Source organism: Arvicanthis niloticus, chromosome 8 (genome assembly GCF_011762505.2).
Source record: "Arvicanthis niloticus isolate mArvNil1 chromosome 8, mArvNil1.pat.X, whole genome shotgun sequence".
In the NCBI taxonomy this organism is placed as follows: Eukaryota; Metazoa; Chordata; class Mammalia; order Rodentia; family Muridae; genus Arvicanthis; species Arvicanthis niloticus.
Window position 1 is genome coordinate 54,926,495 of NC_047665.1, and position 12,274 is coordinate 54,938,768.

The 12,274-nt window shown below is 38.0% G+C and overlaps 1 protein-coding gene and 1 non-coding gene across 5 annotated transcripts in view; both read right to left on the reverse strand.

Moving 5' to 3' along the window:
* Positions 1-371: 371 nt before the first annotated feature.
* LOC117713780 (aldo-keto reductase family 1 member C13-like) overlaps positions 372-12,274 on the reverse strand; it is a 54,694-nt gene continuing 42,791 nt past the window's right edge. For 2 of the 4 annotated variants that reach the window (XM_076939398.1, XM_076939400.1), the window contains one exon: positions 372-673. In XM_076939398.1, the coding sequence (XP_076795513.1) occupies positions 590-673 (84 nt within the window). In that variant the 3' untranslated portion in view covers positions 372-589. Of the gene's footprint in view, positions 728-12,274 lie in introns of all 4 variants that reach the window. The other 2 variants (XR_013112257.1, XM_076939401.1) reach the window with 2 other exon arrangements.
* LOC117714424 (small nucleolar RNA SNORA44) lies at positions 8,779-8,882 on the reverse strand. The gene has a single exon (XR_004607510.1). It is a non-coding gene; the product is annotated as a small nucleolar RNA SNORA44 (small nucleolar RNA).

Below are 12,274 nucleotides of genomic sequence, written 5' to 3' on the forward strand. Positions count from 1 at the left end.
AGTGAAATTTATTATTAGAATTCAAATCTCATTCAATGTACAAAGTTCTACCAATAAAAGTATACTACACAGGGGGAATAAGTGGGAAAAACAAGTAAGATCTCAATGCAAAAACCTCAACCACTAGATATAATTTATCATTCTCCCATAATGAAAGAAAATATTCCGCATGTAGAAGTAGATAGATCTTATCTAAATATAAACATCTTCACAAATGGAAAACCCATAATTGGCATTATGCACACCAAATTCGTGTTTGACATTTCCACAACTATTCAGCATGATATGGGTAAGTTCTAAACAGAACTCTTAGATAACAAAAATACATTGAAAGTGTTATGGGATGCCCACTAGAAAAGACCACTCAGACATACAATTGAAAAAGTCTTTATTAAGCTATCTGGGTCTCTATCTTGGGTATTTTGGACTCAAATGTAGCACCAAGCATTTAATGTAAAGTTTTTTTTTTTTTTTTTAAGGTGAGATCCACACCATGATATCTCACTTGGCTGTTGCAGGAATAGATTTTTACAAAGATAAGACAAGCAGCTGAAGACAGGCTTGAACTTGCAGGTAGTTTAACAGGAAATTAGCTGGAGCATCTTGATCTAAGGTTCTTAGAAGAGAATTTTCCAGGGGATTTTCCATCAAGGAGATCAAATTCTAGTTGAACCTAAAATGGTATCAGCAGAAACATGAGATGGAGTAATCTCTTCACTGTCTGTCCCTGTAAAAGAAAGTACTCAATGTAGAGAAAAAAAAACATTATATGTTGTCACAGAGAGCATGATCTTGTATGTAGAAAACCTTGTAGATTTCATAAACAAATTTGGATATTAAAAATAATCCCTAAAAGTTAAAAAAAAAAAGTCAAGAAAAAACAATTGCCATCAAGTATTCATTCCTAAGAGTCACTGAAATGGAAAACAAGCCAATGACATCAGAATGTAAGTTGTCCAGAGACTGGTGTCACTCCACTTGTCAGCATTGATTGGAAACAGGCCAGCAGAGCACCCAGGCATGGGAAGTCACTCCATGAAGCTGTGGAAGCAGGAAAGGGGCCAATAGTGACCTAAATTGTTTTGATCAAAACCATCAACTTTACTTCCTTTCCTATTGTTTTCTTGGTTGTTCAATTGGCACGGTGTGACAAGGAAATAAATTGTCCATGCCCTGAAGGCATGACTGTATCCACATCTCTGCTTCATCTCTAAGAAAATGTCCTTCACCCCCACCAGACTTTCCCAGGGTTAGGTGCATCTTCTCTGACTGAGGCCAGACCAGGCAGTCCTCTGCTCTATATGTGTTGGGGGCCTCATATCAGGTGGTATATGCTGCCTGGTTGGTGGCTCAGTGTCTGAGAGATCCTGGGGTTCCAGGTTAGTTGAGACTACTGGTCTTCCTATGCTTACAAACAGAGGCATATCATGACTGCCCTCCGAAAAGACCAACACGAAGCTGAAAGAGTCAGATGCAGATATTTACACCAAACCAATGGAAAGAAGCTAGTGACCCCTATGAGTGAATTAGAGAAAGGCTGGAAGAAACTGAGGAAGAGGGCAACCCTATAGGAAGACCAAAAAAGACCCACAATTACAATCTTAATGACAAGTTACCAATCAGAAGTAGCACCCTCTTCTGGAAGGAGATATGCATGGAGGTATGAAAATTAGTTGAGATTGGGAGATGGCTATTACAGTAGATTTACATTTTATTGTCAATTTATCATATATATATATATATATATATATATATATATATATACATATATATATATGCTAGAATATCTTCTACCAAATTCCATGAAAATTTTGTGTTTCCTTGTCTTACTTTTATGATTAATTCTACCTTCCACAAGAGAGTAAAACAATTAACTTTAATTCTATCATCAGTTCCAGAAACGCCGAATTTTATGTGTTTATTGTCAATTATACATTTCCTGATGAGTATTAAATGGGGTGTTGTGTCATGACTTCTGACAAAAGTTTCTAAGTGTGGACAACAAGGACAGTGGCATCCCAGACATGACTGACTGGACATACCACTTTTCATCAATGCATATCACTTAAAACTCACTAAAATGTAGCTACTTTCACCAACCTGGAAAAGAAGGTATTGTACTTTCACTATGCCTTAAAATAAGTAAAATAGCCTTTTTTCCAAATAATCTTTTCTAGGGTTTGTTACTTGACTGCTTTTATTTTCCCTCTTCTGAATCATTATTCCCCTAAACATATTTTGGAGGAATTTATGGTCAGAGTTTGTGAGATGATAATTTTCATTTTACAGATATTTTAGGGATGAGGTGGGTGGAGTTCATAATTTCCAAGAATGTGACATTCAGCAGTCATTTATGTAGCAGTGTATTAACAATCCAGCAAACAATAGGTGTCATGCCATGTGCATTGCAGTGTATAATTCTAAGTTGTGTTAATATGATGCTACTGATTGATGGTGTTATTTTGTTTGCCCTATAAATTATTTACCATGGAATACTAATATAATGTAGAAGAAAGCACACCTAATGAGTGGAAAAGATTTGAAAAAATTGGAGTCCTTTTTCTTCTTTCATTTTCTTTCTTTTCTTCCTTATTTTCTTCCTTTCTTTTTTGTGTCAACTGTGTAGCTTTAAGTAAATGCATTTGTTGATGAGTTGATCTTTCTTCAATGCATAATTTTGGCATATTTATTGAGAATCAAATGATTTAAAATTTCATAAAGTCATGTTTGTTTCTACTGATGCTTCTTTCAGCTAATATGGTACTTAAAAAAAAATGCTGCTCCTGCTCAGTGTCAGCTCTTCTGAGTCTTTAGTGCTTACATAATAATAGGATTGATTTTCTAGTTGTTTGATAAAAAAAATGGTATGAAATTTTCAAGTAAATGGATGGCTATATATTGACTGAGTGAGATCACCTAGGCCCAGAAAGAAAAGATGTGATAATTCTTCCTCATGTGTGGATCCTAAATTTGAATATTTCATTTGGTATGTTTGAACCCTAGTGCATGTGGAAGCCAGAAACTAAACATTAACCACTGGAGGTGAGCATGTGAAGGGAGCGAGCATAGCATAATACAGGTGAAATAAAAATAGAGAAGGAAAACACTGGGGGTGAACTTTTCAAGCTTGAAAGAAGATATGGAGCAAAGTGAGGGGCTAGTGGAATGCTTAATAAAAGTGAAGGGTGGGTGTATAAAAAAGCTTTATGAAAATCTATGATCTTCCAACTTGGTAACAATATTGTAATTAGAGAGGGTAGTGAAATGAAACACTGACGAACTGAAAAAACATGGGATTCCTGGAGCTAAAGGTTGATAAAGGTGTGGGGGTTGGTTGGAGAAGAGGAGGTAGAGTGTGCAAGCCCAAGCTAAAATTATGTTTTAAAAAAGTATTATGAAAACCCACTAGCTTCTAACCTAATTAAAATACAATATACATTTTAGTGAACGAGTTTGAATAGAAGAATCAACCATGAGTGGACATTGCTGCTTCCAGAAGACCTGGGTTCCTGGATGAAAATGTCAGTGGCAGGTATACTATCCATTATGAGTTTTTTGTTAGGGAGACCCTGCAGAGGAACCCAAAATCATACAAGTTATTGCTGGTATTCTTGGCTGCCCCCCATAGTTAGATAGTGAGACCCTATTTTTGAAGACATCACTCACTTTGATTGTGGGACATAAAGAAATCAATCTTAGCTGACCAGAAAACTTCCAGCCTGCATAGCAAAAAAATGTGCTAAGCAGATTTGTGGGGAGAAAAGACATAAATAGTCTCACCCAGAGCTGGAATTTCCATGCTCCAATAGCCAGCTTGTCAAGGCATACTCACTGGTACAATGGTAACATTGCAGTTATGGGAGTAATGGATAGCTTTTTGGTTAGATATGAGACTTTCTTCATCGGAGAGCTTTTGTGCCTGAAAATTTTGTTTAAAGCTCATGACTGGTCAAGTCACAGACCTTTCAAGTGAACCTACTGTTGTTTTGCTAAGGGGTCATTCTGTATAACTGCATTGTGTGTATGTTTGTACCCATATATTTTTTTCTACCCCCTTTATGTGGTCAGAGAGATTTCTTTTTGTTAATGAAGAAACTTGTGAATGGTCAAAACATCATATAGAAGTAACTTGAGTGCTCTACTATAGAAGAGTAGTCTATATCAATTTCCTTCCACACAAGGTTCAGGGAATTTCAAAGAAGAGAGGGTGGAAAAAGTATGAGTTGTAGGATAAAGAAAACTGTGAAATGCTGACTTCTGGACATGAAATTGTTGTTGCAGGCATCAACTAAGAGTCGATGTGGCAGTGTTGCCTGAACAAGACTTACACAACGTCAGCTCAGTCAATGCCAACATGTAATGGGGAGGGACCCCAAAAGCCTTATTCTTGGCAGAGGACTTATTGGTATAGGAGAGACACTGTCTTTGAGGGACATGGCCTTTGTTAGGTTGCTCACATTCCAGTAGATGGCTGAACACCCAAGCACATATGGGCAGCACTAACTAGACTCAGGGGAGTATAAATAAATCAACAATAACAAGAGAACCTGAAGCTGTGGGGCACACTAGAAGTTAGAAGGCAGCAGTTGTAGATGAATATGATCAAAATACACTGCACTAGTGTATAAAATTTTAAAGACTAAACAAAAATAATAAATATATTTTTGAGAAACTAAAAGCATATCTTCTTACTATGGAAGAAAAAAATAGAATGTCATTAATGGTTGGGTGGAGATTGCATTGAATCTCTAGAGAATTGTACATTTATGATCATTTAATTAGTGAATATGGTATTCTTTGTAGTTTTTAAAGTCTTCTAGAATTTTATCTATCATGCTTCATGATTTTTATTTTTGAGAACTTTTAGGTCTTTATGATGCTTATTTCTAAGCACTCTGTGTTTATATATGAATACAATTAAACTTCTGATTTTATTTTCAGAAAGTTAATTTTGTTTTTGTTTTAAATATTAAGTAAATTAATTTAATATTAATAAATATTAATATTTCATATTAAGATAGAAGATGGTCCATCCTGTGCCTGGCATCAGTATCTGATTATCCCATCACCTGTTGCTTAGTCTGGGCTATGAGCTTCCCCTATTCCCGACTACTAACCAAGCTGGTAGAAAAAACATGAACGTGAGCAGTCAAGAACATTGTCACCTTCTTCACATGAATTTTACTTGTAGTGGAAATATCTTCTCTCTTTCTAAAGTTCAAGAATTCTTTCTTACTTCTAAAAAGTCAAGATACACAGAAATCATTGTGGCCAAGGTTACTGGAAATAAGAGATAAGTTGCTGTTTTGTTCTAACATAACTTTCATTGTCTAAAACAATCCAAAAAAGGAAATAATCAATGTGTGCTATTTAGAAGTGTTTAAGAATACAGCCACTGCCACCTGTGGGAAATTTGCCTGAATTAGTTGGGGTGACCTTAACTGAGATCCACAGCAGTGGGGATATGAAAGCCGAAGAGGTAAACTCCTGTAGCCAGGCAGAGACCACAGTGGAGCAATAGGGACACCAACCCACTTACAAAATCTTCGACCCAAAATTTATCCTGTCTAAAAGAAATGCAGGGGTTGAGGATGGAGCAAAGCCTGAGAGAATGACCAAGCAACAACTGGCCCAACTAGAGACCTATCCCACAGGCAAGTACCATTCCCTGACACTACTCTGTCTTGCTGGCAAACAGGAACCTAGCATGGCTGTCCTCTGAGAAGCTCCACTCACCAGCTCAGACAGACACAGAGACCCACAGCCAAGCATTGGCTGGAGCTTAGGGACTCTTACGGATGAGTTGGAGAAAGGATTGAGGGCCCCAAAGGGGATAGGGACTGGAAGACCAACAGAGTCAACTAACCTGGACCCCTGGGACTCTCAGAGACTGAACCGCTAACCAAAGAGCATACTGGGGCTACACCTAGGCTCTCCCACATATGTAGCAGATGTACAGCATGGTCTTCATGTGGGTCTGGAACAACTGGAGTGGGACTGTCCCAAAAGCTATGCATATCTGTGGAATCCATTCCCCTAACTCAGTGGTCTTGTCTGGTCTCAGTGGGAGAAGAAGAGCCTAGCTCTGCAAAGACGTGATGTGCTGGGGTGAGGGGATACACAGGCCTCCACTCTCTCAGAGGAGAAAAAGACGGGAGTTAAGGAGAGGGACTATGGGAAGGTGGTCCAGGAGGGGAGACTGTGATCAGTATGTAAAGTGAATAATAATAAAAACAGACATGAAGTTGGAAGGAGAACGTGTAAAGGTGAAAACAGAGAGGAGTTGTAGGGGGAAATGGTAGATAGTTTTGCTTAAATTTCATTGTATATACATATGAAATTCCCAAAAATAAAGAAATATTCTTTAAAGTACTATAGTTATGTAATTGTATATGGATTAGAAGAAAGAAGTCTGACTTTAATGTGATGACTAATGAAAAAATCTCTTACATAAAATGGATGGTATTTCTTACTTACAAATCAATAATACTGTGTATATATCTTACTGCCAGTATTTAGTTACTTTATGTGGAGTTAATGATTATAATGAATTTCATTAATCTAGCTCAGTGTTATCTGTCTGTTGAAGGTCTTTTGTGTAACTGATTTGGTGTCTGGAAACTTTGACCTTTCATCTTGTCAAATCAGATAAAGACAGTGGCTGCCCCTGAATGGTTTGCATAAACAGTGTAATTTGTGCAAATAGTGCTATTGATGCCTTCTATTGCAAGAGTAGAATTTATGTATGTTCTTGCAAGCTCCAGTGAAAATCTTAGAAAAGTTATTTCAGTAGCTTTCCCTGTAGATTACAAATTCCATGTGCTTTAAAATCCACTGTAGGGAGACATTAGTATGTCCTCTATGAATTTCCTGAATGGGACTTATGAAAGCATTCTCTTTCACGTCTTATTTTTATTTTCTATTTTTTAAAAAAGTTGAGATTATAATTACAATATTTCTTCTTTCCCCTTTCTTTCTTTAAACTAATGCTGTCAGCCTCTTTAGTGTGGAGACTAGTGTGGAGACTCTTTAATAGAGTTCTCTATGCTGTGGTGACCTCCAATCATATCATTATTTTTGTTGCTACATTATAACCATAATTTTGCTATCATTATGTAAATATCTGTGTTTTCCCATGGTTTTCTCCAACCCCTGTGAAAGGGTCATTTGACCCACGAAGATGTCATGGCCCACAGGTTGCAAACAGCTGCTCTAAACCCTTCAATATACCCCTTGCAACTCTCCTTTAAATTCATGTCTTTTTTATAAACTAATTGCTATTGCATGCATATGTGCATATACACATATTCTTAAAGATAATGCTACATGTATTCATGTGTATATATCCAAGTGTGCATACAGGTTGTCATTGGACAACTGATTGTTATGCTCTTCTCTGGGAAAGATGAACTGTTACTCTCCCAGCTTTCCTTTTTTTTTTTTTTTTTTTTTTTTTTTTTTTTTTTTTTTTTTTTGTAAGGCCAACATTTAGTTGGGGCTGGCTTACAGGTTCAGAGGTTTAGTTTATTATTATCAAGGCGGGAACATGTCAGGATCTAGGCAGGCATGGTACAGGAAGAGCTGAGGGTTCAACAACTTCATCTGAAGCTGCTAGTGGAAGACTGACTTCCAAGTAGCTTGAGTGAGAGTCTTAATTCAACTTCAACAGTGACACACCTACTCCAACAAGGCCATACCTTCTTATCCTGCCACTTCCTGGCCTGAGCATATATAAACCACCACATTCCACTCCCTGGCCCCCATAGGCTTGTTCAAACATGTGAGTCTATGGGGACCATACCTAAACATAGCATAATGCAAAATACATTTAGTCCAACTTCCAGAGTTCCCATAGTCTAGAGCAGTTTCAACAATGTTAGAAGTCCAAAGTTCAAGGTCTCTTCTGAGATTCATCCAATCACTTAACTGTAAATCCCCAAACCAAGACAGGAAACGAGCTGGGCAAACTCCAAACTGCATCTCCATGTCTGATGTCAAAGCAGTCTTCAGATCTCCAACTCTTTTTTTTTTTTTATCTTTGTGGACAACAACAAACTTCTTTTTCCTGGGCTGGTACCACTTCTGGTTAGCAGCTTTCCTCAGCAGATAGACCACACCTCTGGCATCTCAAACATCTTGGGGTCTCCAAGGCAACTTCAATGTTACAGCTTCTTGTTTCAATGTCTGGGATCCACACATGATCTTCTGGGCTCCTCCAAATTGGGCATCACTTCTTCAGCTCTGCCCTATGTAATACTTTAAGCTCAGGTTGATTCACTCCACTGTTGCTGCTATTCCTAGTGATCATCCCATGGTACTGGCATCTTCAGTATACTGGGGTCTTCTGATGCATCTAGGCTTCACCAATAGCCTCTCATAATCTCTCTTCACGATGCCAAGCCACAAATCCTTTGCATGACATCTTTAGTCCTGGCCATCAACTGCAACTGAGGCTGCACCTTCACTAATGGCCTTCCACAGACTCTCACAGTGGCAAGCCTCAGCTACACTTCATGACCCCTTCATGTCTTCAAGACCAGTACCGCCTCGGTGACTCTTACACATCATCAAGTACAGCTGCTGCAGGATGTACAACCTTGGCTATCTCTTGAATAGAGCTTCTTCGGGCTCTCAGTAAAAACCTTCCAAGATATTACCTCAGTGATGTTGGTCTCTTCTTAATCACTTCACCTCAGTGATGTTGGTCTCTTCTTTTTATTTAATTTTATTTTTATTAGATATCTTCTTTATTCTTTTACTTTTTTTTTTTTTTCCAAAATATATAGGCAAGCTTAGTTGCAGCTGCAGGCATTGTGATGACCTAGGCTATCAAAGCCTCTCCACTCCTCTGGCATGTGGATATTTTCTTTATTTACATTTCAAATGTTATCCCCTTTCCCAGTTTCTCATCCACCCAGAAACCCCTTCTCCCATCTCCTTTCCCCCTGCAACCAGGAGGGTGTTCCCCCACAAACACACTCTCATTTCCCCACCCTTGCATTCCTCTACAATGGGGCATCAAGCCTTCACATGACAAAGGGCCTATTCTCCCACTGATGCCTGACTAGACCATCCTCTGTTACATATGCAGCTGGAGCCACGGGTCCCTCCATGTGTACTCCTTGGTTGGAGACTCAGTCGCTAGGAGCTGTGAGGGGGTCAGGTTGGTTGATATTGTTGTTTTTTCCATGGGGTTGCAAACCCCTTCAGCCTCTTCAGTCCTTTCTTCAACTACTCCATTGAGGATATCATGCAAAGTAAAATGGTTGGCTGTGAGCATCCACCTCTGTATTTGTCAGGCTCTGACAGAGCCTCTCAGGAAACAGCTATATCAGGCTCCTGTCAGCATGTACTTCTTGACATCCACAATAGTGTCTGGGTTTGGTGACTGTATATGGGATGGATACTCAAGTGGAGCAGACTCTGGATGGCCTTTTTTTTTTCAGTCTCTGCTTCATATTTTGTCTCCATATTTCCTCCTGTGAGTATTTTGTTTCCCCTTCTATGAGGTACTGAAGCATCCACACATTGGTCTTCCTTCTTGAGCTTCATGTGGTCTGTGAGTTATATCTTGGGAATTGTGAGCTTTTGGGCTAATATCCACTTATCAATGGGTACATACCATGTGCCTTCTTTTGTGATGGGGTTACCTCACTCAGGATGATATTTTCTAATTCCATCCATTTGCCTAAGAACTTCATGAATTCATTGTTTTTAATAGCTGAGTAGTACTCCATTGTATAAATGTACCACATTTTTTTTTATCCATTTCTTTGTTGAAGGACATCTGGGTTCTTTCCAGCTTCTGGCCATTATAAAAAAAAAAAAAAAAAAAAAAAGGCTTCTATGAACATAGTGGAGCATATGTCCTTGTTATATGTTGGAGCATCTTTTGGGTATATGCCCAGGAGTTGTATAGCTGGATCCTCAGGTAATATTATGTCCAATTTTCTGAGGAATTGCCAGGCTGATTTCCAGAGTGGTTGTACCAGCTTACAATCCCACCAATGGAGGAGTGTTCCTCTTTCTCCACATCCTCACCAGCACTGCTGTCACCTGAGTTTTTGATCTTAGCCATTCTGACTGGTGTGAGGTAGAATTTCAGGGTTGTTTTGATTTGCAATTCATAATGGCTAAGAATGTTGAATATTTTTTAGATGATTTTAGTCCCTTCGAGTTTCTTCAGTTGAAAATTCTTTTTTGAGCTCTGTACCCCATTTTAATAGGGTTATTTGATTCTCTAAAGTCTAACTTGAGTTGTTTGTATATATTAGATATTAGCCCTCTATCAGATATAAAATTGGAAAAGATCTTTTCCCAATCTGTGACTCTCCATTTTGTCCTATTGACAGTGTCCTTTGCTTTACAGAAACATTGCAATTTTATGAGGTCCCATTTGTCAATTCATGATCTTAAAGCATAAACTGTTGGTGTTCAGTTCAGGAACTTTTCCCCTGTGCCCATGGGTTTGAGGCTCTTTCCCACTTTCTCTTCTATTAGTTTCAGTGTATCTGGTTTTATGTGTAGGTCCTTTATCCACTTGGGCTTGAGCTTTGTAAAAGGAGATAAGAATAGATCCGTTTGCATTCTTCTACATGCTGACTACTAGTTAAACCAGCACTATTTGTAGAAAATGCTGTCTTTTTTTCCCCACTGGATGGTTTTAGCTCCTTTGTCAACAATCAAGTGACCATAGGTCCGTGGGTTCTTTTCTGGGTCTTCAATTCTATTCCACTGATCTTTCTACATGTCTCTGTACCAATACCACACAGTTTTTATCACTATTGGTCTGTAATACAGCTTGAGGTCAGGGATGGTGATTTCCCCAGAATTTCTTTTATTGTTAAGAGTAGTTTTCCCTATCCTGGGTTTTTTGTTATTCCAAATGAATGAGAGAATTGCCTTTTCTAACTCTATGAAGAATTGAGTTGGCATTTTGATGGGGATTGCATTGAATCTGTAGATTGCTTTTGGCAAAATGGCGATTTTTACTATATTAATCCTGCCAATCCACAAGCATGGGAGATCTTTTCATCTTCTGAGATCTTCTTTGAGTTCTTTCTTCAGAGACTTGAAGTTATTGTCATAAAGCTCTTTCACTTGCTTGGCTAGATTCACACCAAGTTATTTTATATTATTTGTGACTATTGTGAAGGGTATCATTGTCCTTATTTCTTTCTCAGCCTGTTTATCCTTTGAGCAGAGAAAGGCTAATGATTTGTTTGAGTTAATTTTATATCCAGCCACTCTGCTGAAGTTGTTTATTGGGTTTAAGGGTTCTCTGGTGGGAGGTTTTGGGTCACTTAAGTATACTATCATATCTTCTGCAAATATTGACATTTTGACTTTTCCGATTTGTATCCCTTTGACCTCCTTTTGTTGTCTAATTGCTCTGGCTAAAACTTCAAGTATTGTACTGAATAGGTAGGGAGAGAGTGGGCAGACAGGTCAAGTCTCTGATTTTAGTGGGATTGCTTCAAGTTTCTCTCCATTTAGTTTGATATTGGCTACTGGCTTGCTGTACATTGCTTTTACTATGTTTAGGTATGGGCCTTGAATTCCTGATCTTTCTAAGATTTTTACCATGAAGCTGTGTTAAATTTTGTCAAAGACTTTCTCAGCATCTAATTAGATGATGATGTGTTTTTTTCCTTTGAGTTTGATTACATAATGGATTAAGTTGATAGATTTTCATATATTGAACAATTCCTACATCCCTGGGATGAAGCCTACTTGATCATGATGGGCGATTGTTTTAATGTATTCTTGAACTTGGTTTGTGAAATTTTTATTGAGTATTTTTGCATCAATATTTATAAGGGAAATTGTTCTGAAGTTCTCTTTCTTTTCTGGATCTTTCTGTGGTTTAGGCATAAGCATAATTGTGGCTTCATAGAACAAATTGGGTAGTGTTCCTTCTGTTTCTATTTTGTGGAATAGCTTGAAGAGAATTGGTATCAGGTCTTCCTTGAAGGTCTGATAGAATTCTGCAGTAAACCCATCTAGTCTAGGGATTTTTTTGGTTGGGAGACTTTTAATGATTCCTTAAATTTCTTAGGGGTTATGTGACTGTTTACATGGCTTATCTGATCCTGATTTTACTTTGGCACCTGGTATCTGTCTAGAAAATTGTCCATTTCTTCCAAATTTCCCAGCTTTGTTGAGTATAGGCCTTTGTAGTCAGATCAGATGATTTTTTGAATTTCCTCAGTTTGTTATGTCTCCCTTTTCAGTTCTGATTTTATTAATTTTGATACTGTCTCTTTGCCCTCTG